Source organism: Anolis carolinensis, chromosome 4 (assembly GCF_035594765.1).
Source record: "Anolis carolinensis isolate JA03-04 chromosome 4, rAnoCar3.1.pri, whole genome shotgun sequence".
Lineage (NCBI taxonomy): Eukaryota > Metazoa > Chordata > Lepidosauria > Squamata > Dactyloidae > Anolis > Anolis carolinensis.
This window is the reverse complement of record NC_085844.1, coordinates 163,130,770-163,157,585: the sequence shown is the minus strand read 5'-3', so window position 1 is coordinate 163,157,585 and position 26,816 is coordinate 163,130,770. Positions and strand designations below refer to the sequence as shown.

Here is a 26,816-nt window from a genome sequence, read left to right as displayed (position 1 = left end):
AGAACAACTGAGAGAAATGGCAGAAATAGGAAACGCAACCCAGTGAATTATCTCCCTTGATATTCTGGGATATGTGGCTGTGTGGAAGGGCCCAAGGGGTGCATCTACAGGCCCTTCCACCCCGCCATATAACCCAGAATATCCATATTATCTACTTCGAATTTTATTATCTGAGTGCACACTACCACATAATCCAGTTCAATGCAGATGATGTGGATTTTATACAGCGGTGTGGACGGTGCCTATACTGTAGAATTATTGCAATCTGTCATATTTTATCTGCCATGGTTGAATGCTAGGAAATCCTGGGGGTTGTAGTTTGCAAGACGCCAGCGCTCTATGGCAGAGAAGGCTCGACCTTCTAAAACTACGACTCCCAGCATTCCCTCGCACGGAGCCGTGGCAGTCAAACTAATAAGCGAGCCCTAGGCCTTGTGGGAGTTGGAGTCGTAAAGGCCTGCAAGTGCTCCTCTTACGCTATGACGCGTAGTCGGACTTCTTTTAGGACTTCAACTCCCAGAAGGCTCAGCTGTTGTGCCTAATGGTCAGGGATCCTGGGAGCCAAAGTCCAAAAGGTCTCGGGCCCACTGGCGATGGCACAAGCAAGGGGCGAAGGCGTGATCCAACCCTCTCGTTGCCGTAGCAACGGGGCCCCGCCCTCCTTGGCTGCCTTTTTCCTCTCCCTCCTTCAGGCCCGGTCGCCCTGCCTGGTTCCTGCCCTCGGAAGGCGGGCCTCAGGCGTTGTGCCCAGTAGGTGGGAGGTGAGCCTCGAGAGGAGACGAGCGAAGGGCGGAAGGGAAGAAGAGGTGGCATGGCTGCGCTGAAGGCCTCTCGGGTAAGGAAGAGCGTTGTTAAGGCCTGGAGGCCCAAACCGAGGCGCGTAGATTGAAGGGAATCCTTAGGCGTCATGGGCAAGGAACTGGCCTGTTGGAGGGAGAAGAGAGCGGGGAGCGGGAAGCCTGAGGGGGAGGCACTACAGGGGCCCAGGGGTGCATCTAAGATGAATGCTGTTCGACACTACCGTGGCTCAGTGCTATGAGATCCTGGAAGCTACAGTTTGTTGAGGTACCAGCCCTGTTTGGCACAGAAAGCTAAAGGCCTTGCCAGATTCCAACTCCTAGGATCCCATAGCATTCAGCCATGGCAGTTAAAACGTTGTTTTTAGAACAGTGGTTCTCAACCCGTGTGTCCCAGGTGTTTTGGCCTTCAACTCCCAGAAATCCTAACAGCTGGTTAATTGGCTGCGATTTCTGGGAGTTGTAGGCCAAAACACCTGGGGACCCACAGGCAGAGAACCATTGCTTTAGAATGTAGAATGGCATTCATTCTACAGTGTATGCACCCCAGGTCTGAAAGGCAGTGATTTTTGAATTTCACATTCGTGGTCAGTGTTTAGAAGGGCCCTTCCACACAGCCGTATAACCCAGAATATCAAGGAAGAAAATCCCACAAGATCTGCTTTGAACTGGGTTATTTGAGTCCACACTGCCATATATCCCAGTTCAAAGCAGAAAATAGGGGATTTTATTCAGCTGTGTGGAAGGGGTCCAAGAAAGAAGTGGGAACCATCTCCCTTGATCATTGGCCCCTGCCTTCAAATTATTTACAACTTAACAGCAAACCTATCGTGGGGTTTTCTTGAAAAGGTTTGTTCAGAAGAGCTTTTTCCTGGCCTCCCTTTGAGGCTGAGAGAATGTGAAGTCTCACTCAGTGGATTTCCATGGCTTAGCAGGGATTTGAACCCTTGTTTTCTAGGGCTCTTACACACAGCCATATAATGCAGACTATCAAGGCAGAAAATTCCACAATATCTGCTTTGAACTGCATTATCAGAGTCCACACTGCCATCTATTCCAGTTCAAAGCAGATAATGTGGGATTTTATTCAGCTGTGTGGAAGGGGCCCCAGAGTCATAGGGTGCATTTACACCAGACATGGGCAAACTTCGGGGCTCCAGGTGTTTTGTGATAAAAATGAGCCAGCAAGAAAATAAAAAGAAGTCTCCACAAAAATAAATAAATAAAACAAAACAAAACAAATAAATTAAATAAAAATAAAATCTGAAAACAAAACAAAAGTCCCCACTAAAGCCCAGGAGGAGCAGAGAGGAAAGTTGAGCATTGGCAGAGAAGCCAGCGGCCCAAGCCAAACCTAGTTTCAGTACAAAGCTGATGGTCAAAGGGGGGCTGGTTGATAAAATTCCCCAGTACTTATAAGGTATCAATGACTTGAAGTAATTTTGGGCTATGGCTAGCTCGCGGTGAGATCACGGTAACGGGAAATGTCGGTAATGCTGTATCAACCTCTCCAGGTCGACGCTGGGCAGTGGGAGGGAAGTCCAAGTGGAGCACAGCTCAGGGAAGCTACCAGTCGGGTTGTAGCACTTGTTGCTCTCTCCGGTGGTCTGGTCGGGTCTGCGTGAGACCATAGGCACTCCAATGGAATCAGGCCTTTAGTAGAATGCTAGTTAGCCAGGCAGCCAGTGGAAAAGGCCTCCCCGGAGCAGTTAAAAATGGTGGGAGGGTCTCTCAGCGACTGTTGGATACTGCCTGGTTGGTAGACTGGTTCCCTCCCACTCAGTGGCCAGTGGAATGGCAGTTAAAGATGGTGGGAGGGTCTCTCAACGGCTGCTAGAGAGTGCTTAGTTGGTAGGCTGGTTCCCTCCCACTCAATGGCCGGTGGAATGGCAATTAAAGATGGCAGGAGGGTCTCAATGCTGTGGAACCATAGAAATTGTCATTTTGCCTTATCTGCCAAAGAGTGCTGGTTTATCACCAAGCTACAACTACTGTGTTTTCATAATATTGAACCAAGACAGTTAAAATGATGTCAAGCTGCATTATTTTTTAAATATTTTTTATTTTTAAATTATACTACACCCACAATGCACATTACAAACATGTACACATACATAAACGTCTGACAGTTCAGTTATTCCTCATTCCACCCCCAATGCAACCTACCACCTTGGCTTCCATCACTAATCCTCACAAAGTATATGCACATTGTATTTACCCCTCTAGACTTCTGTCAAGCTGCTTTATTAATTCTACAGTGTAGATACAATCATAGTCCAATGCTGAGGCCACTCCACCAGTCAGTCATTAGCCAACAGCAAATCAGAATTAAATTTCAGGCTGTTTGGGAATATACTCTTTAAAGGGGATGTTTATGACAAGTTATGTCATCTCACACATTTTAATCATCTGTGCAGTTAATGTAAGCTTAACAACAACTTTAGAAACTAACCATGATATAATGGGGCCTTAAGGCAAGGTGCATGTTATTTTATCTTTAGTATTAATAATGGAATTTTGTTTTACAAATATGGAATTGATTTCTTTATCTTAGCATTTTGTTGACAAAACAAATATGTACTGTACAGACTTTACAAAGAATTAGGATGTGTGCTGTTGTGTAGAGAAATACCCTCAAAATTGTACACATAGGTGGCTGAGACTCCTTTGATTTTTGATAGTTCAATTTACACAAACTTTGTTTTATTCATAAAAATAATTAAAATTTTATGTGTAAACATATCCTTCTGGCTAGATGAATAAAGTACATATGAATCATAAATGATTTTCATGTTTCAGCATGGGCCATATCTCCAAGATATCCTATGTATATGCAAGTGTTCACAGATCAGAAAGATATCCAAAATACATAACATATCTGGTCCCAAACATTTTGGATAAAAGATTTTCAACCTGTAATACAATGGTATAAAATAGTGTTTCTCAGGTTTTGGTCCTTGGGATGTTTTTGGCTTCAGTTGCCAAAATCCCAGCCAACACGAACAAAAGTCAGGAATTCAGGGAGAAATATCTGAAGGGCCAAAGTCTGAGAATCACTGGAAGATATTACACAGCAGCCATACCTCAATAAACAATGCCTCTGACAGATAAGATCCTTTTTATAACTAGTGTCCTTTTCTTCCTTATTTTCTGGAAAATTTTCTAGTGGCATTGGGAGGATTTTGAAAGAGAATGGGAGTAATACATGTACCTTTGGAATCAGTTTGCTGCAGTATATCTGTAATAATAATACGATGACCTTTGCCCTGGATAAAGTGGAATTCTAATTTAGTCAGTCCTATTGAAACATGATATAACAGGCAAGATAAACAATCACTGTCTCCAACATCACTTATTGAGCATGCAGGAACATCAGAATAAAAAGGAGGAAAGGCTGGCTCACTAGCTCCCTCCAAAAAAGTTAAAAAGAACCTTGACCACCCAAATGTAAATCATAAAAAGAACTGGAGGCAAGTGAAATAAAAAGTAATCCCTCAGTACAATTTAAAAGAACATTTCAAGTGATCTTTAGAAACTTTCGAAAGTTTTTCTTCACTTATCCAAGGATTACTTGATCTAGGGAGCATCTACACCAGGCATGGGTAAACTTTGGCCATCTAGGTGTTTTGGACTTCAACTCCCATGATTCCTAACGGCTGGTATGCTGGCTGGGATTTCTAGAGGGCTGAAATTTGCCCATACCAGATCTACACTGTAAACCTAATGTAGTTTGACACAACTTTAACTGCCCCTTGCTCAGTGTGATAGAATCATGGGAGTTGTAGTATTACAAGCTCATTGCCTTCAGTGCCAAAGAGTGCTGGTGCATCACCACACTACAAAATCCAAGGATTCCATAGACTTGAGCTGTAGCACTTAAGGCGGTGTCAAACTGCAGCAATTCTACAATGTAGAAGCATCCCCCATTTTTTTTTCCACTTGAGCCTGTTGTTTTTAAATGTAAAATTTGCAGAAATTGCTGAATTGCTCATCATTTTTATAGTGCAGGAATCTTTACCTATTCTTTCCATGCTGTCTTCGGTCAATTATAGTGTGTTTGTACTCACATTTCAACAGCAAGACATACTATATTTGTGTAAGACATAACTGGAATGACAGAGATGAAACTTTCAACTTTTTCGGTTTCCAAGTTGTCATTAAAAATGACAACAACAATGTGTATAATTTTGTCAATTTTGGTATTTGAAACAAAGGGCTTGCCAAAGTAATTAATGAATTGAAACATTTTTCTTTCTTGTTGCTTGTGTCGGAATTGTCTATCTAAGTTTTAAAACTATCTATCTATGGCTATGTCTTCTTATCTGGCTATATAAATTAGATTCAGAACCTATGGGAAGGTCATGTAGTTTCTCACTATAGAAAGGCAAGCATAGTTAGACTAAGAATTACCCAAGAAACCAGAAAATAAGCAAGGCAAAACCATGTTTATGTGCAGAGATGTATGAAACAAAGCTATTACTATGCAAGTTAATATAAAGAAGAGTTTGCCATAGGGAGATAATGTACATGGAAACCACCATAATACTCGTAGAAAGGTCAGAGCTTTCATACTGTTGTACCTTCATGACAGTGATGAAATTTGATGAAAAGAGTGAGGCAGTCGGCTTTTTAAAAGACTTTTGAAGTGACCTTTTAAGTAATGGATTGGCCCAAACTCTTCAAAAGAACAGTGTCCCCACTTTTGCTAGCTGCTCAAGGCATTGAGACACATTAAATGTCAGCAGTTAGCACTAGGGATTATAATTGTTAGCTGAAACATCACCTTGAGATGCATGTGCAAAACACATTTTCTATGGGGAACTTGCTTGTGTGTATATACACACACACGCACACACACAATACTTGGATACACTTCTTTAAAACAGCAATGGAAGAATTGTTTCCAAAGGGACAGTGGATATCAGGCTATTGCAGCAAAAGCAACTGAGTGACAAATTTATTATAACAGAAGCATTTACAGTGGACTGTGGGTACATCTACACTATAGAGGTAATAATGGAATTTGTTGTTTGGTGAGGCCCTAGCCCTCTTTGGGTCTTTGGTTGAACACCTTATAATATTATAACTCGCAGTATTCCATGGCATTAGACTTGGCAGTTAAAGTGGTGTCAGACTGCAATAATTCTATAATGTAGTTTCACCCAGCAACTTCTTTGTGAGACGCAAGAACAAAATTCAGGACATACAAAAAAATTAAGAATTCTTGAAAAATTCTAAAGCTGCAATGGTATATATTAATAACCAAAGCTGTATATTTTTACTTAATATTGTACATTTTATGTTCTATGGACTTGTTTGCAGTCATATCTAATGCAAGGCTTATCTATTTTATGTCTCCGTTATTATTTTCACTTACTTCTTAAGAATTTGTACTCATTAGATTATGTTTGTACTCATTAGATTATGTGTTTTTTGGGATGTGAGTTTAGCTAATCTCTCATGTTTGTGTTATCTTTTTCAACTGGTCTCATCACTTTGTAGTGTTTCTACGTAAGATGTGCATATTCTCCTTGATGTATTTCTCTCCCTTGACCAACATTACTGTTCCAGCTTAAGGCTGTAGACGTTCTCTAATAATTCTGATGCTCATATGTCTTATCTCTTGGTGTTAAACTTCTGCTTAGATTCTAATTATTTTGTCACATATTATTATAATGATCTGTTTAGTAATTGTCCTGTCTTTCCATTTGAGTTCATTAGCACTGGTCTAAATGCTACTGTTCACTTAATCATTTGTGCATTATTCATGTAACATTTCCATGTCCATTTTTTCTTTGGCTTCTTCTAGTATTTTTAACTCTGTTTAGACTTCTTAACTTCATGGCCTAAATCCAATGGTTAGCTATATCTAGAGTAGATCCATTGAGTCACAACAGTTTATATCAGAGGTGAATTAAGTTCCATTGATTCAGTGGGTTTACTTTATTTGGAACTAGCCATTAGACATGCCTGTATGTTCTCACCCTTTCTTTCCTAATTTTGTTACCTTTTTCTTTCATTCTGCTTGAATTCCTTTGTTAATTAAACCAAATGTCTTTGTTTTATTTCTATAATTGTCTTGTGTCTTAAGTCCTTTCTACATGGAATGCTGTCATTTTTCAGATATTTGGTTTGTCTCCTCCTTTTTAAAACTAAATTGTGAAAAAAATTTTATTGCATTTCCTTGGGAGTTTTCTGTTTGACTTTTTGTTTGTTACTCTGTTTGTCAATTATAAATATTATATAGATTTTACCTTAATGCTGCTAATTTGCTTTTAGACTTTGCAAGACAGTGTAGAATCCATATCTCTCCTCCTTTATTTTCATGTACAGTATTTAGATTGTACATCAGCAAGCAAAACCTGCACCTTTTAAATGAGTTTTTTTTTGAGAAAATTTACTCTGTTTGTAACAGGAGTCCTCAAACCACAGCCTGCGAAAAGCATCCGGCCCACCAAGGTTATCATCCCAGCCCTCGCTCTAAACTTTAGACTTGTTGCTACCACCGTGGCCATTTGAGATTGCCACCAAGAAGGCTTTCCTTTACTTTCTCTTCTCTATTGCCCCCCAAAATGAAGGGAATCCTCTCCACCCCATTCTTGCTCCCTCCAAAACGGGGTGGGGGAGGGGTAGGAAAAAGAGAGGGAAAGAAGTGTGATGTAGTGGTTTGAGTCTCAGACTGTGGCTCTAAACCGAGACTCTCTGAGCCTCAGATAAAAACAAAGGCAAATCCCTTTTGAATAATTCTTGACAAGAAAACTCTGTAATAGGATCACCTGAAGATCACCCTTGAAGGCACACAGCAACAACAACAAAATATACAGTAGAATCTCACTTATCCAACATTTGCTTATCCAACGGTCTGGATTATCCAATGCAGTTTGCCTCCCGCCTCGATCCACAGTTGTTTCTCTAGGCAGCAAGAATTGAACTTTTTATGGATTTAATTTCCAACAGTGTTGCTACTGTAAGTTCATTTTATGCAATTCTATCTTTATTTGTAGTCAATTCGTTAATAGCCAATGTTTTTGTAGTCAATGTTTTCAATATATTGCGATGTTTTGGTGCTAAATTCATAAATACAGTAATTACCACATAATATTCCCATGTTTTGGACTGCTTTTTCTGTCGATTTGCTGTAAAACATGATGTTTTTGGTGCTTAATTTGTAAAATCACAACGTAATTTGACATTTAATAGGCTTTTCCTTAATCCCTTCTTATTATCCAACATTTTTGCTTATCCAACGTTCTGCTGGCCAATTTAAATTGGATAAGTGAGACTCTACTGTATTCCAGAACAACAACACTCTGCGGGACGGTGAACTGGCCCTCTGTTTAAAAAGTGTGAGGACCCCTGGTTTAGAAGGGTAGCACAACTCCCGTATCTGCAGGAATGATACCTCATTTACCTGTGGTTGAAATAATATGTCCTCTCTAGATCCCCCTGGTAATTCTATGGTATGCTTCTGCTGAAAGTTGGCTGCAGTTGTGCTGGAGGACCTAGCAGTGTTTGAAGTAGTGTTCTGTAACTGTATTTCCTACATTCTCCAATGTGTCTCTATTGTGTGCTTCTGCCAGAGGTGGTTTGTTCAGTACAGTTTGCTATTAACTAGTTTTGCATTTCCACACAAAGTCCTGGGACATATTTCCAGATGTACTGTATATAGTTGTGTAACAAAAAAAGCCATGAAAAATTTGTATTTCAGATTGAAATATGTAGAATTCTCCAGCTTCTCCTGATCAAAAGGCATTTTATTCTATCTTTAAATTAATTGATCTTGTTACAGTTTTATGTATGTGTGTGTGTTGACATTTTTAATAAGTTTAAAGAACATATTGAAAGCATTTTTCAATTTTCTTTCAAAACAAATTTTCAGGTGATAAGAAGCATTGCTACATGTGGTTGGAGATCACAGTCTAGTCAAGCTACTGCAGCATTACCAAAAAGCAAACATGCAACTGGATTTAGTTTTGGTAAGTGCTGAAAAAGCACCAAAAAAAATAGTTTGTTTTCTAGTAAACGAGAGTGCCTAGAACGATCATGCATCTACAGTAGTCTCGCTTATCCAACCTTTGCTTATCCAACATTCTGTATTATCTAGCACAATCTGCTTTTTAGCAGTCAATGTTTTTGTAGTCAATGTTTTCAATACATTGTGATGTTTTGATGCTAAATTTGTAAATACAATAATTACTACATAACGTTACCATGTATTGAACTGCTTTTTCCATCAATTTGTTTTAAAACATGATGTTTTGGTGCTTAATTTGTAAAATCATTGCGTAATTTTATTTTTAATAGGCTTTTCCTTAATCCCTCCTTATTATTCAGCATTTTTGCTTATCCAACGTTCTGCCGGCCCATTTATGTTGGATAAATGAGACTCTACTGTATTTCATCTTTCAGCTAAAAAAAAAATCATTTTGTTATTACTAGGGAATGAACTTCATTTTGTTATTATCTGGGAAAAACAGAATTGTTGGGGAGACCCAGGGGATTTAAAATACAATATATCATTTAGATCATCTGTAAGACAAAGGCTCCTTCTACATTGCCAAAGAAGACTATCTCCTTTGGACTGGATTATATGGCAGTGTAGGTTCATATAATCCAGATCAAAGCAGATAATGTGAATTTTCTGCTTTGATAATCTGGATTATATGGCAGTGTAGAAAGGGCCTAAATTTATGAAAGACAAGTAAGATTAATCTGGAAGCACCATAATTCTTTATCCTGAAATTACATCAGATGTGTAGGCTTTTTGTTTCTAAAATATCCTTAAATCAGTTGAAAATAACATTACTGTTAACTACTAGCCGTATAATGTAAATTAGGCAAAATACGTGTTGTTTACAAACGTGAATCATATGCTGAATCTTCTACTAGCTATGCTGGGGAAGAATTCTTGAAGCTGTAGTTTTAATATGCAACCTCTGTTTGGAGCTGGTTGGGGACTTTGATTGGCTCTTATGGGAGACAGAATGCTGGTTCTCTGATCCAGTCCAGGATTATCCTTAGATGAAAAAAAAAAAAAACCACTGGTGTGGAGGAAGACAAAAAATACTCTATATTTCTACTCACAAAGAAATGCTTTTGGAAGATGCAAATTGACAATAAAAAAATCTCATATTTTTCAGAACTTACAGAAGAGCAGAAAGAATTTCAAGCTACAGCACGTAAATTTGCTAGGGAGGAAATCTTACCTGCTGCGGCTGAGTATGACAGAACTGGAGAGGTATATTTGTTATATAGTGGGGAATCATTTGAGTATTTCACTGAGCAAACTCTCTTAAATACAGAAGCTATGCATACAATACTTTTATGTCTTTTTCTGTCCCTCAGTATCCCGTTCCTCTCATTAAAAGGGCATGGGAGCTTGGCTTGATGAATACTCACATCCCTGAAAGCTGTGGTAAGTGAATTACTGCATAAGCTACAAAACAAAGTAGCCTGAAGTATACTTTTACATGAGTTAAAGACATATGTATTTTCATATCCATATTGTTTTCTGAAGGAGTCATGATTGCCAAAATACTTACTGCAAAGTGTACTGTTCATTCATTAGAAATCACAAAGTTCTTAAATGGTCACGGCATGATCATACGTATCATTTCTTCTTTTAACAGCCCACTTAATGACTGATAGACACATGTATGAATAGAACTATATTGATGGGCATGTTGTTGGCCATTTGTTTTAAGTGTTATGCCTTGAATGGAAAGAGATGAAGTTGTATAAGGACCCTTCAACACAGCCCTATATCCCATAATATCAAGGCAGAAAATCCCACAATATCTGCTTTGAACTGGGTTATCTGAGTCCAGACTCATATATTGTAGGATTTTCTGCCTTGATATTCTGGGATATAGGGCTGTGTGGAAGGGCCTTGAGTTTTTCTGGTATTAAGATTGTGCTTGTCTGTTCATACAAGCAAATAGTATGAGGAAGCTCTACTATGAGAGTTACTCGGCATAGGCATGTTGTAGTTCATGTAATTCTGTGTGGATCCTTTTTTAAAGGAAGTGCAGATTGAGTATACCTTACCTGAAATGCTTGAGACCAGAAGTATTTTTGGATTTCAGATATTATTATTTTGGAATATTTGCGTGTGTGTGTGTATGGAGGGGAGGTCTTGGTAATTTTGGACTTTGGAGCATTTTGGATTTCCAGATAAGAAATACTCAACATGTGTAAGTAATCAATTAACCTGGAAATATATTGTTCTTACTGTGGTATAATGCAGAGTTAAATATAATAATAATAATAATAATAATAATAATAATAATAATAATAATAATAATAATGCTTTATTTTTCTATCCCGCCTATATACTATATGCAATATAGTATCAGTTTTCATGGGGATAACATGCTCAAGTGATATTTTGTCTTAGGTGGCCTTGGTCTTGGCACTTTTGATGCCTGCCTCATTACTGAAGAATTAGCATTTGGATGTACAGGGGTTCAAACTGCCATCGAAGCAAATTCCCTGGGAGTGAGTATTTTCTCTTCTTTGTAATATTTCATCTAAGCAATCAGATTTCATGTACTGAAACCAGAATCTTTTCTTACAGCAAATGCCAGTCATCATTGCAGGGAATGAGCAGCAACAAAAGAAGTACCTGGGAAGAATGACAGAAGCACCCTTAATGTGTGTAAGTGTTTTTCATTGTGTATAGAACTTGGGTTTTTTCTTTGGTGAAAGCCTGTTCACAATTGTAATAAAATATATTTTAACTGCTTGGAGAGCATGAGATGTGTTTGGGAGTCGTAAATGGACTATATTCAAACCTTAGTAATAGGAAGCTATGTTGAACAATAAGGTGTTAGGCATTCATCATTTACTCCCAAAGGCAATGTACAGCTTTTCACTACATTGAGACACTGAAATGGCATGTACATTCTGAGTTTAATGCAGGACAGTATCAGTGAAACAAATGAAAAGATAATTTGAAAAAAGAGAAATGTTCAAGCAAAATTGCCAACAGTCATGTTGAAATCATATTAAAGAAGTATGTGGGTTTTAAGTCACCTCTCAACTTCTAGCAACCCATGAATTTTATAGTTTTTATAGTAAGAAAAAACTTGTAAGATAGATTGCCAGTTCTATCATCATCTTTATTGGGAGTCTCCCAACCAAATCCTAGCCAGAGCTGACCTTGCTTAACTTTTATATCAAACAAAAACACTTAGGCCTCATAGTCACTTATCTGTACTCCGTAGCAAGTAAAATAACATGAGTCATTGATAAAATAAGTAGTCTGTTCAGCATTCCAAAAGCCCCAGCCAATATTTGTTTAGTAATACGGCTGTGGTCCAGAGATGTGTACATACATTTTATGAGTTCCTTCGGGGAGATAGGACGGTATATAAATAATGTTTTTTATTATTTTGCATGTAGAAAGCATGCATGGTTCATTTTAGTGAAGGAGCATTTGGGCCCATTTCAGCAATGAGGCTATGAACTGTCTTCTTTTATTGAAATGGATGGTGAATCACAGGAGCCCAAAAGTGTAATGACAGGAATATACTTTAGTTATTCAGAGCCTCTTTTGCACCTGATCACTTTCTGTCATGCAAGATAGTATATTTCATATAGTGCAATCGTTTTTATTCTACATCTAGATATTATCTTGTTATAAATAGCAAGTATTTTAAAATTATGGTTTACAAAGAAATACCTGTATTTACTCGAATCTATTGTGCCATCAAATCTAATGTGCACTTCAATTTTCAAAACCCTGAAATCAAAAAATATATTTGCTTGTAAATATAATGCACTGCGTCAAAAAGTGCACTCATTGTAATTTGGCAAAAAAACAAACAAACAAACAAAAAAACAACAACAACGGGCTGCATTACAGTTGCTGCTTGCTTAGAATCCCTTCTTTAAAAGACCAAAGCTTCCAGTAATGGAAAAGAAAACCATGGGTGCATCTATTCTGTAGAATTAATCTGCTTTAGCTGTCCTGATGCAGAGTTATGAAATCATGTAGTTTTACAATGTCTTGAGTTTTCTTTGTCAGAGAATGCTGGTGACTCGCCAAACTACAAATCCCAGGATCTCATAGCAGTGAGCCATGGCCATTAAATTAAGGATGGTGTCCCTCAAATAGGAGCTCCATGTGCTCCTGAAGCAACTTCCCTTTTTGCTTTGGCTCAGCACTTAAGTTTACCATATTATGCTAATCTAATGTGCACCCCAGTTTTGATGAGGCAATTCAATCAAAAAAAGATGAGCATTAAATTTTTAATAAATATGATAGTGAAGCATCTTACTGTACCATCAAAGTGGCTGGATCTTATATTTATTTATTTTATTTTTATTTTTGTTTGTGCTCAAGATAGTTAAAACATCCTTGATAAGAATTTTTGAAAAATAAAAGCACTAATCTCAATAATCACAAGATGTGTCTTCCTCTATAAAACAAAGAGAAGGGAAATGAACCAGAATGCATTCAGTTCCTCACATCCCTGTCAAATGGGCCTCTGCAAGTACTGTCAAGAGGGTCTCTGCAAGATTTTAACATGTGGACAAGTTCAGTTGAGACACATAATAGCCAATATCCTGAATTTTCCTGGAAAGTTAATGGCAATGTCATGCCACGAGCAGGCAAAACATTACCTGCTGCCCTGTCTCTTTAAGGTTCCAAAGGGGCGGAGCTTAGCCTTGGCTCCTGCCAGCCTGAAATGGCAGTTATTTTTGTCAGTTAGAATTTGTCAGTTGGTGAGGCACTGGAAGGAAGTGTAGGAAGTAAAAGGATCACAGAAATTCACGTCACGTTGGAACTGTACCCAGATTAGATTAAAAAGCCATAGACTACAGCAATAGAGAAAGCCATGTCAACAACACTGCATTGAAGTCATCTCAAAGATACAAAGAATCCAGTCATAACAAGACTTTATACTCTGTGGCAATATCTATCCAGAACTGCATAGACTCAAAGATTTCTTTCCTCACAAGAGACTTCATAGTGGCATCAAGAGGAAAAGAGATCAATTTTGTCTATTAATAAAATATTTTGTTTCACAACTACAGTCTCCAATCTGACCTTCGTGCTATGAGTCCTTCCAGTTCATTTAATTAAGCATGGAGGCAGAACAGTGAATTTCTTAAAGTGAATTTCTGTGGAAAAGTGAATTTCTTTCCTTTGACCTTCCCAAGTAAAAGTGAATTTCTTTCCTTCAAGCTTCCTGAATAAAAGTGAATTTATTTTCCTTTGAGCTTCCCCAGTAAAAGTGTATTTTCTTTAAGCTTCCCAAGTAGCAGTTGATTTCTTTCTTTTGACCTTCCTGAGGAGAAGTGAAAACTACCTCAGAAGAAGAAGGAGTTAAGCAGCCATTTTGACTGTAGAGAGAGTGCAGTCATAGAGGGCAGCGCCATTTTGAAGGAACCTGAGGGAAGCCCTTTCGGAGGAAAATGTGGCTTTCAGGACCACAATAGTTATTTTTAAGTCTAAAAAGCTTTAAGTCTCAGTAAAAGGACTGAGAATCTTAAAAGTTAGTGATCACTTTATTTAAGGGACTATTAGTAACGGACAGCAACAGGAGAATAAAAGACCTACATTCCAAAGTAACGGAGAATAGGCTATTCAGTCCTTTCTGTCCAAAAGCAATTCAGTCTAATATAAAGTGACACAAACTTCAGAAGACTTAAAGATGTCTGCTTCTTCCTCACAAAAGAGCAGGATATCTAAACCTACCTCAAAAATGTTGTCCTTCTGGCAAGATAAACTAGATTCCTTGAAACCTAAATATCAGAAGTCATGGCAGAGAATTTTAGATATGAGTCAAGCAAGCCATCGCTTCAGGCAGCAGAAAGAAATATTAGATTGTAAGGAAAGATTACAACATCAATACTGTGAATGGATAACATATTCAGATAATATAATCTCTTTGCTTGAGCATATGAAAACTTCAGAATCTTTAATAAATAAGGAAGAAATGTTGTCAGAGAGAGAGAGAAGGGAACTAGAATTTGATACTATCATGAATGATTTATCTAACAAAATATCAGAAGGTCAGGCAGAAGAAGATCCTGCCTCCCTTATGGAAATTGTTGATGAAGAACAAGTGCAACACATGTTTAGTAAAGACACAGATACAAAGTCAAACAGGTCTGTGTGTACATTAGCAGGCAAATCAAGATCATCTCACACATCCCATAGAACAGAAAGAACAAGAGGGACTTCTGTTCATAGTGGTTCTTCTGGCCAATCCCTTAGTCTGGTCATAAAGGCTAGGGCCGAGGCAGCTGCCGCAGTAAAACAAATAGAGTTTCTTAAGAAAAGACAGCAAATTGTTGCAGAGAAGGCAGAACTGGATGCCGCAGCTGCCGCCAAGCAAGCAGGTATGGATGCAGAAAATAAGGCCCGTCAAGTTAAAACTGAAGCTGCTCTAGCAACGTTAGCACAGGTTGCAAAGGCTGAGGTGTTACAAGTAAAGGCCTCAGTCCTAGAGCAAGGTCTCTTAGGAAATACATTCCCTCCAGATGTTACAACAGAAGATCCTGTCACAAAAGTGGATTCTTATTTAAATACCCAAATTATCAATATTGCAGCCCCTCCTGTGCTAACAAGAGAAAGTGCAGTAGCAAATAATTCTTTTGTATCACAACCAGAAATTATAGAGGTTTCTGCACCCAAAGAACATTATTTGCCGTATGCAGAAGTAGCAAGTCAAGCAGCAGTTCCATTACATGATATATCTCAAACCAAGTTAGAGCACAGTTTTCCAGTAGACACACAGGACTCAATACAGTCAAACTACACAATGCCAACAACTGCATTCAGTCTCAATCCCAAAGCAGCTAGTTGGGTTCCAGAAAACCCCCAGATCCAAACTAACTCTGAACCAACTTTGCATCAGTCCTCAGTCCCACTTGATATTTTAAATTACACCTTCTATAGAAACCCAAGAAGGGACTTAGCAGACAAGTCATATATCATCAAATTTGAAGAAAGCAATCATACTGATAATAGAAGTTCCGAGCAGCCTAGTGCTTCAAGATCTGTCATAAAAGATGAAATTGAAGATATGTCCACATCGCAGACTGCACTTCAAACCAATTCCTCAACTCAGAGGGCAGAATCAGATAGACCTTTTGACCATCCGGAAGCTCAAGTGTCTGTACAGCAAGCTATAGATGCTGCAATGATATCTCCAATAGTGCAACCACCCACCAATGTTGGTGTCGACATTTTCGCCCTACCAGCAAAGATTACCAAAGAAGAATGGATGGCTGATCACAAAGAGAGTATTAATTGTCTAAATTATAGCCAAGTACAACTTCAAAAGGACAGTGAGCATAATATAGATGGCCACAAGAACACTGGAAGTGATCCTGCATTATCACAAATGACAGTGAGTCATACAAACTTCCACTCTGATGTCTCAGATATGTGTAATCATTTGCAAGCAGAATATATGACCTCACAGGCTACCACCAATCGATTAAGAGCTGAACTTGCCAAAGAACCCCGAGAAGTTGCTGTATATGAGCAAGAACTTCAAAAACTTCCGGAGACAAAGTATCAACTTGAAGAAGCTCATGGTCAGCTAAAAGAGCAGAAACAGTTATCTAATAAAAGGCTATTGGTCAAAGAACAGCAGGTTGCTAATCTTCAAATAAAGCCTTCATATTCTGAGGAGAAGCTAAAGGAGATAGCAGCAGTTGTAACCAAACTGCAGCAACAGTTAAATGGAATGAAGCAGCAGTGCCAGGATCATCGGAGCTTTCGGAGGAGTGCCCAGCAGAGAGCGAAAGTATTGGAGTTGGGACAAGAGCTTGTACCAGTCCAGGGGAGCCTGAACGGGTGTTGCATCATCGCAGAGAACAGGTTTGCCTTCCATGTTCCAGAATTAAAGGTAAGCTTTGACCGAAGAGGATTTAGTCCACATGAAGGAGGATCACAAGGACATCGAAGTGTGGGACTTTGAAAGGCCAACCACATACTTCATCCCGACATTTCGTCCAGATCAATCTAGAGACTGCAGGAGAACTGAAGGATGAAACACCAGAGAAAGTCCAAGGGATGATGAATCTACGAGTTAGAACAGTTATAGTTTGTTTTAGATTAGTTGATAGTTTGTATTAGTTATTTGTTATTAATAAGGGGGTAAAACTTATTGATAAGTTTTAGGTGGGGAGTGTCATGCCACGAGCAGGCAAAACATTACCTGCTGCCCTGTCTCTTTAAGGTTCCAAAGGGGCGGAGCTTAGCCTTGGCTCCTGCCAGCCTGAAATGGCAGTTATTTTTGTCAGTTAGAATTTGTCAGTTGGTGAGGCACTGGAAGGAAGTGTAGGAAGTAAAAGGATCACAGAAATTCACGTCACGTTGGAACTGTACCCAGATTAGATTAAAAAGCCATAGACTACAGCAATAGAGAAAGCCATGTCAACAACACTGCATTGAAGTCATCTCAAAGATACAAAGAATCCAGTCATAACAAGACTTTATACTCTGTGGCAATATCTATCCAGAACTGCATAGACTCAAAGATTTCTTTCCTCACAAGAGACTTCATAGTGGCATCAAGAGGAAAAGAGATCAATTTTGTCTATTAATAAAATATTTTGTTTCACAACTACAGTCTCCAATCTGACCTTCGTGCTATGAGTCCTTCCAGTTCATTTAATTAAGCATGGAGGCAGAACAGGCAACTTAGTGCAAATCTTTCTGTCTTCGAGCCAGATGCATTTATCTGCTTTATATGTGCCAACTGAATCTCACAGATACTCTTAAAGGTTAACATTCTTTCTAGCACATTGCCACAGTCAAGACACAATATAACTAAGGTAATGGATGACGCCGCCTATTAGTAACCTGCCTTGGGTCCCAGACTGGGAAAAAGGAATAAAATATTGCCAAGTCAGTTTGACTCATGAAAAGTTATTAGGACATCACAAGTTATAAATGAAATTAGCTGTTTAATGATATGTAGCCTTGGATGCATTACACCCATGTTGTCTCTTGACATGTGTAATTCTTGTTTTTTCAGGCCTACTGTGTAACAGAGCCTGGAGCTGGTTCAGATGTTGCAGGTCTAAAAACAAAAGCAGAAAAGAAAGGAGACGAATATATAATTAATGGGCAAAAAATGTGGATCACCAATGGTGGCAAAGCCAACTGGTATAGTAATACTTTCCGTATAGTTCTTTCCTAGTAATATACTGATGTGTCAATTTATACATGTGCAAATCTCTTCCCAAGATCATCGCCATGTTTTGACCAGGGATATGAATATTCAGTAATGGAGCAACCAATGATATACAATTAGGTCTCCGTAGTCCTGGGCACAATAAAATACGAGAGTTGGGAAGGAGGGAATGGGACTGGAGAGTGAAGAGAAATGTATAAATTGGAGATGAACAAGCTCCATGGATCTAGGAGCCAGTTTTCAGGACTTCAGCAGATAGAAAGATCATTTACAGTTTTGTTAAAATTCTCATATTTTTGGTGAAATGGGGAAGGCAGGAGGGCTATGTCTTGTTTTAAAAGGCAACTGCTGTTCCTGGAGTATTCCAATTATTGCCGTTCTCTTTTATTGAGTGTTAAATATGCATATGTGATGTGTTTTATATAATGTGGAGCAGTTAGGTATGGTAGCCATACAGAAATGCATCCAGCATGTTTCTTGTACCAAGGAAGCCACCCCTTCACTTCAAACTACCACAATGTCATTGTAAATTAGCATTATTTTTTCCAATTGTAATAATGCTTGTTTCTTCTAATTGTAAATATATGGCATTGAAGGATTAGAGTCTGTAATCAACAATGTTAAAACTCAGTTAACTCTGAGACACATTTCTGTATATGTGTCCTTAGGATTGTGCTGTGAGGCTCTACTGCCCCATTATTTGTGAAGATAGTGGTTTGTTATGTAAGTTAATGTTCACATCCATTACAGTGAAAGTTAAATTGCTGTGACATCTCTGTCTTTTTACTAGGTATTTTTTGCTGGCTCGCACTGTTCCTGATCCCAAAGCTCCTACAAATCAAGCTTTTACTGGCTTTATCGTGGAAGCAGATAGCCCTGGAATACAAATAGGCAGAAAGGTATTGTAATATTTCAGCCTTCACTGAGGTATCAAGTACGTGAAAAAACTGCATCTTTATTTTCAAAAACTGGCCCAAAAGAGCTAACCTGAAGCTTCAGGGAATTGATCCACCCAACAGATTACTGAAAGAGTGGAGTGGCAAAGTCATCTTCAAAATAGCCCTTTGACCTCTATACCTCCAGTAAAGCAGTTCAGGAAGGCTGGGAAACTCTCTCAGGCAGCATGAAAAAGGTGGCGCCTCCTTGCTCCTTTTCTTAATGGGTAGACTTTACAAGATTCTAATACCTTTCACAACCAGAAGAACATATTCCGGTGATATAATATCCTGCTTGGATTGAATCGATACAGTTCTATTTGTCTTCTCGCAAAACAATCTTGAGTATGGCATCTTTAAATATTGTTAGTGTGTAGTCCTTAATACACATAAGTAAAGAAGTAAATTCACTAAAACAAATAGCATTTACTACCATAGTCTGCCCCTTGTATCCGTAGATTCTGCATCCACAAAATCAGCCATCCACGACTTGAAAATATTTCCTCCCAAAAAGCAAACTTTGATTTTGTCCTTTTATCTAAGGAACATTATTTTACTATGTCATTGCAAATAACAGGACATGAATATCCATGAATTTTGTTTTCTTGAGGGCAGGGTCCTGAAACTAAACCCCAATAGATATCAATGGCAACACTCTAGCTATAAGAATGGTTACTATTAGATCACATGTCTCAAACTCAAGGCCCATGAACTGAATCCTCCATGTCATTTTAAGTAGCTCTCCAGATGCCACTCCTGTATTTCTCATCATTAGACATCATGACTAAAGCTGATGGGAGTTTTGATTCAGTAACATCTGGAATGCTGCAGTTTGTTCTGTTTTGTCAGGAGAGTGGGGTTTGAATTTAGGATCAAGGCTTGTGGATATCATGTCAGACTTCATCTTTTCCCCAACTTCAGGGCCACAAGTGCTGTTGGGTTGCAGTTCCCATTGCCCCCAGTGATGGGAGTTGTTCAATAACATCTGGGCACCCAAACTAGATAATAACTAAAGAGCATCTACCACTATGTTAAAATTATATTGGTCCTCTATATCCATGAATTTACTGGCTCTTTAAAGGCAACTTAAGACTGATGTGACCCTCAATGAAAATGAGTGTGACACCCCTGCATTAGATTATATGTTTGTTCACATTTCTATTGACTGACAGTTTTTCTAAGAAAAAAGCATAGCTAGGTGCTCTTTCTTAGTGGAAAAAACACTTTGCACATCACAACCAGGTGAATGAATACATTAGAAGTGTGTGTCCATTATATGTGAACTGAAGGAACCAGTCTGACAAATATTTCAAGGATGTTCAAATATTACAGTATATTACAGGGATGGTTGCCAAGTTCATTAGCCAATGTTTGTCTTAAGACTACATATCTTATTTTCTGAGAGAGACATGGATATTTGTGGTAGGTTGAAAAGAAGGGGATATTAACATATTCTAAAACCTATTAAAACCTTTACACGTCTTTTAATGCCTTTGTGTGAGTTGCTCATACTAGTGGCATTTACAATATCTTGTTCCTGTCTTCTTAGCTAAAAATATGGAGAGGCCCAAAAATGTATACACTTATCAATATTTTTGGAATAATTTAAAATGAAATTTCAATTTCAGGACGAGAGTGTAATATCCTTAAGTTTGAAAACATTAGGGAGGTACAACAACATTAGTGGAATGAGATTAGAACACAGCCACCAACACGTCTAAGAATTGCGTGTATTCCGGATAAATTTGAAATTGATGATATTATTGCCAATGTGCGTTTACAGGGAAGATTGTCTGGTCTGGAAAGGCAAAATTCAAACTGAATGGTAATGTAAACCTCCACAATTGTGTGTACTAGTCCTCCGAAAATCTGCACTGTTACCGGTGCGTTGTATCATCATATGCTTAAGATATCAACTTTACCTGCCATCCAAGAACTGGGGATGAAAGCTTTTACCTAGAACAAGATGGCACTCCACCCACTACCATCGAGATGTCAGGGTGTTTGGATAGGCCGAAGAGATGCTGTTGAGTTTCCACCACAATCCCTGGATCTAACATTTCTTGACTTCTTTCTACCTATGGGGGTCCCTAAAGGAAAATGTTTAACAGAGGAAATCAACTACACTGAATGCAGTTATCACACTGGACATATTACAGAACATAGTTTGTGCAGCAGTGTGGCAGCTTCGACAGTGTTTTATTGTCGATGATGGCCACTTCGAACACCTGCATTGAATCCTAAAATTCAAGGACACCTGTCATATTCATTTTGCTTTTGTATAAATATAGTAGTTACAATTATAGAGTAACATTTTTCATGTCAAAGTAAGTATACATTTTGGGCTACTCTGTATATAATCTTGGTTAGTTTTCATCAAGTTTTTTTGTGTTAATAGATAATTACATCTTTTACAAATTTCTTCTTCAGGAACTTAATATGGGTCAGCGTTGCTCAGATACAAGAGGGATTGTTTTCGAGGATGTAAGAGTGCCCAAAGAGAATATCCTCATTGGTGAAGGAGCTGGCTTTAAAATAGCCATGGGAGCATTTGATAAAACAAGGCCCCCAGTAAGTACTGGCCAGAAGAAAATTGAGAAATTATACAGTTCATGAATGAAAGAAGTCAAATTTCATGATATCCATCCTTAAAACCACAGGTAGCAGCTGGTGCTGTAGGACTAGCACAGCGAGCCTTGGATGAAGCTACAAGGTATGCTCTGGAAAGAAAAACCTTTGGCAGGGTACTTGCAGAGGTAGGTGCCTTTTCAGTCACTTTGTATTAATTTCCAGTTAATATCTGTTCAGGCTGATCTTGTCTCAAAACCCTATAAAATTACCTGAAACACTGGAAGTCACAGTATGAGTAACAATGAAACAGCATTCATTAATCTTTATTAGGAGTTTCCTTATATTTTGAAAACGTGACACTGTTTTTAAAAGATCTCCTGTGACACAAGCAGATTCTGGTTTTCTGGATAGACAGGTTAAAAGCATTCATATATAATACGGCAAAAGTGCTACTAATTTTCCCACTGTAGAGTAGTATGTTTACTCAGAACTAAACAGGCCTGATTATATGTGCTCTTCTAACATCCATCAGTTCCAGCAAGTGAGATTAGAGGTTCGAAATCATGGTATATATAGTCCAACATCTTTCCTATCCTTTGAACCAAATTGTTAAATTTTAAGACATTTTGCAGTTTTCTTATATGCCTCAAATTCATGAAGTGACTTGCTTCTCAGTTTTTGTGTAATAAGCACTAAAGATTAAACCCACATCAGTTTGTGATAACGTATGTTATGATTATGAAATGAAAGTAGTTGAAAATTAGAATAAAGTGAGATACTAGCTAATGCCAGGCAGCTACAGGCACCCTCCTCCTTATTCTTGGGCAGATGAAAACTGTTCTGTTATCACAGGCTTTGTGGGACTACCCACAAGGGGTTTTACTAATGTCTCTCTGGCCTACTTTTAATTTATGCATTTTAATAGGCACAGTTTAAATGGTTATCATTCTATAAATAATTGAATTTCATATTAGCAATTGTATATATTTTTATCTATAAGTTCTTATGTGTACAGTGTTCCCTCACTTATTGCTGGGGTTAGGTTCCAGGACCACCCGCAATAAATGAAAATCCGCAAAGTAGGGACACTATATTTATTTTAATATTTATACCTTATTTTAGTAGTTATACACTATTTTAAGTCTTTATCAACCAATTGTGTGTTGATAAATTGCCTCCTTCTCCCGTTGCCACTTGGGCTCCTTTTCTCTCCCTTTGGCTTCTCCTTCCTCCCTCCCTTAGGCTGTAAATTGTAATTTTTTAATGATTTATAATAGTCTTTTAGAGTTTACTAGCTATGCCTGGCCACGCGTTGCTGTGGATAGGATTTAATTTTTCTTTTCTTTTTGTTATATGAACGTAGAGGCGTGGATGAGAGGTTGTGCTGTCAATTTTCGAGGTTGTGGGGCGTTTAGTTTAGTTGTTTTGTCCAGTGCCGTTATTCCATTACCCTTTTATATATATATATAGATTGAAAAACAGCAAATCCGCAAAAAGTGAACCGCGAAGTACTGAGGGAACACTGTAAACTGATTTGCATTCCAGTTTGGAGAGACAAGATAGTATATATATAAATGATTGTAACAAATAATTTTAAGTTCCCTGCTAAGGCATTCTAAAGGTTATTATTTTTAATAAGTAAGTTATGCAATTTATATAACAATATTCTTTTGATTATATAACATACATTGGCATCAATTTCTCAACACTGATGCTTCTCAATCACAGCACCAAGCAGTATCTTTCATGTTGGCTGAAATGGCAATGAAAGTTGAGCTTGCTCGCCTGGCTTACCAAAGGGCTGCATGGGAGATAGACATTGGTCGCAGAAATACCTACTATGCATCTATAGCAAAAGCATATGCTGGGGACATTGCAAATCAAGTAGCTTCAGATGCTGTCCAGATCTTTGGAGGAAATGGATTCAACAGTGAATACCCAGTAGAAAAGCTGATGAGAGATGCCAAAATATATCAGGTAAGTATCCTGTATAATGATGCTATCTTAAAAGAATTATAGTATTAGTCTTTTAATATACAACATTTTGTATGAGACATAGTACCAGTAGTTCAAAAGAAAAGTTTGACTTTTCTCTAAAGATAGTGCATAATGCAAGAATTGTCCCACCAGTTGCTTTATGAGGAATTATCATAGAAGAGATTGCACCCTTTAAGGTGGCTCTTGCTATCACCAGTATATGTGGTGGTAGTAGTAGTAGTAGTAGTAGTAGTAGTAATAATAATAATAATAATAATAATAATAATAATAATAATAATAATAATAATAATAATATCAAACTGCAAAGGCTCTGGCATAAACCAGTACAGGTGGTCCCAGTGGTAATCGGCACACTGGGTGCCATGCAAAAAGATATCAGCCGACATTTGGAAACAATACACATTGACAAAATCACGATCTGCCAACTGCACAAGGCCACCTTACTGGGATCTGCATGCATTATCCGAAAATACATCACACAGTCCTAAACACTTGGGAAGTGTTCGACTTGTGTTTTTTTGCTATGAAATCCAGCATATACATCTCGTTTGCTGTGTCATACTCTGTCTTTGTGTAAGTAATAATAATAAGTAGTAGTAATAGTAGTAATCAAATATATGCTCTTTAGACAGTCAAATATTTGTTCTTAAACTACTAAATCTAACTGATTGAAGAGTCTCTTTGTAGGGTAATGCTCTACTTTGTAAACTTCTTTGTACCTATGTAAAGTGCTTGTGTGCATATTAGCTGAAAAATAAATTCTACTGAATTCAATAGTACATAAGTTCGAAGAAGACTTCATAGGACTGCTGTCTTAGACTTAAGTATACTTCTAGATTATTATATACTGTGCTGTTAATGTTTTGTCAAATAGCTTTGATAATATGCAGTCAGCTTATACAGATATTAAGCATATCAGTTTTATTATACATTATATAAGCATTTCTAAATGTACCCCCCAAAGTACTACAAAAGTACCAATAACACAAAAAATATACTGATACAGAATTGTGTTTGCCACAGGGATATTGGTTGTGATAATTCATGTTATATTACAAAAATGCTGGCAAAAAAATCTGAATATAGTTTTGTACATTCCAGAGGTTTTATGTAAAACAACAGTCCTCATATATAATTTTTGTTCAAAGCTAGAGGACTTTCAAAGTAGTTGTGATGTACTATCATCTGTGTTCAGTGTAAACATTTTATTGTAAACATCAAAGTATTTAGTAATATTTAGGATTTGTGCAAAGAAGCTTTCTGGATTCCTTCCATTATGTTCAGCCTTGTAGTGATTAGTGAATATTATGTTATCCTCATAACATATTTTGCAACTTGCATTTTGAATCATTAGAGTTGCTATCACTTCCAAGGTTTATCCTGTTTTCACTGAAATTCTGTCTAGTTGCAGAGTGGCTCAAGTGCACATATTACTTATAACCGGTAAATATTTTCTCTTTCAGATATATGAAGGAACAGCACAGATTCAAAGGTTAATTGTAGGCCGTGAACATCTTGGCAAGTTTAAGGGTTGAGAGGACACTGAAACCATATAGTTAATGCTTTAATCCACTTCTGCAAACACTTGTATCCACTCTATAATGTTAAAAGAAAAATTGCCTCTATAGTAGAACATTTTTTTCAGGGGCATATCTGTTTCTTATTTTTAATACATAAACAGTATTGGCATTACATGTCAGTACTGTATGCTTTGCTGGAATGTTAAACTTTCACCTGGCCTTAAACTGACCCAGATTGTTATGCTTGACTTCTGAAGTGTACTCTGCAGCACCTTTCAAATGCCTGGAATCTGAAAATTTAACTATTTAACTGACGTATGTAAGATCTGATATTAGCAATAGCAGTTTGGATTACAAATAACGTAATTGTGGGAAGCATTGTTAAGTATCTTTCTATGTAGTAGGAAATTGTGAATTGATGAACATGCCTGCCTTTTAATACTATAACTACAAAATGTTATAGCAAAGTAAAATATGGGGTGTATAATACTTGCAGTGATACCAAATAAATTGTCCATGGGTTTACGGCATACTTGCCATTCTATGCACAAAGCTTTTTAATATTTAACATAATAATTTAGAATACTATGTATTTTTGTAGCTCAACAGCACACACACAGAATCTTAAATCTGTTTCAATGGTGGCCATCACCCGTTTACTTTGAAAGCAGTTCCTTTATAAATTCATACTAGTGCTTTTAAAGCAGTACCTCTGAAGAAGCCATCCATTTTTGATGCTATTATAATTTAACTGAAGTAATTCTGTTACTTCGTAAATATTGTTAATAATTGCAGTTTTCTAATCAATTTAGTGTGTGGCAGATGTAAAATAATTGTGAGGCTTGTTTTGAACATTATTCAAGTGTATTTAATGACAACAGTGCCTTTGCATTTCCTTAAAGTGAAGCTGCTACATTGGTCTTTGGTAACAATCAAACATGATAAAGATAGCCATACAATGCAATATTTCTATTAGTAACATTTAAAGTACTAGCGTTATTTTTATTAGCTATAGTATTACATTTAAAGCTAAATCCTTTGTAACCTAGTCTGTGAATATCTTTTGTCAATGAAATGATTTTATTTTTAAAAAATCTTTCTTAAAATGTGAGTGAAAATATTGGTGTGAACACTTCAGTTTTACTTCAGTTCAGTTAAGATACACCTATGACACACTTTAATATTTTCTAGTTATGTACTTGTCTGTCACTTTGGATGTTGAATTGCGACACCGTCACAATTGGTTTGCTGAGTGTTCAAGACTGCTGGAAGCTGCAACATAACTATGTGGAAAGATATGCAATTCCCACTTTTGGGTTAAAAGTAGACAGGAAAGGTTTTTTTTTAAATCTATGTTTGTCAGACCTATATATATGTAAGTATACTACTGAAACATACTGAAATTGTATATTTCATATTGCAAGCCATGTTGGAATGTGCCAAAGGAATAAATTAAACAAAGAAACAAACGATCAGTTATTATGCATTGTGCTTCGTGCCCAAATGGTATAACTTGCCAGATTTTGCTGTAAAATGCTTTCTAACTAAACTACACATTTTGTTCTAATAACAACTTAGCATATATTTTGAGAGTACTGTTATAATTTTTATAGTCAGTGCACATTAATGTCCTAGTAAACTTTTAAAAAATATTATGCTGAGTTCTGTCTTGTCATAGTTTAGATTAATTTATTTTTTTCATTTTAACCTTCAGTTTAAGACTTCAGCTTTATTGCATGACAGTGTTACTTACTATGTTGACTTTCAAGGAAAGTGAAAAAATATTTCTGTCTTAATTTTGAGTTATTATTTTGTGAATCAAGGGTTAGGAAG

General features: G+C 37.5%; 1 protein-coding gene across 1 annotated transcript; it reads left to right on the top strand.

The window, feature by feature from the left end:
• Positions 1 to 569: 569 nt before the first annotated feature.
• Positions 570 to 26,452, top strand: acadm (acyl-CoA dehydrogenase medium chain). The gene is made up of 12 exons (XM_062978138.1): positions 570 to 835; positions 8,677 to 8,773; positions 9,938 to 10,035; positions 10,143 to 10,212; positions 11,194 to 11,294; positions 11,374 to 11,454; positions 17,801 to 17,931; positions 18,750 to 18,858; positions 21,325 to 21,465; positions 21,555 to 21,650; positions 23,194 to 23,442; positions 24,927 to 26,452. Exons 1-12 carry the CDS (start codon positions 812 to 814, stop codon positions 24,996 to 24,998), a joined length of 1,269 nt encoding a protein of 422 aa, XP_062834208.1. The 5' UTR covers positions 570 to 811; the 3' UTR covers positions 24,999 to 26,452.
• Positions 26,453 to 26,816: the final 364 nt, after the last annotated feature.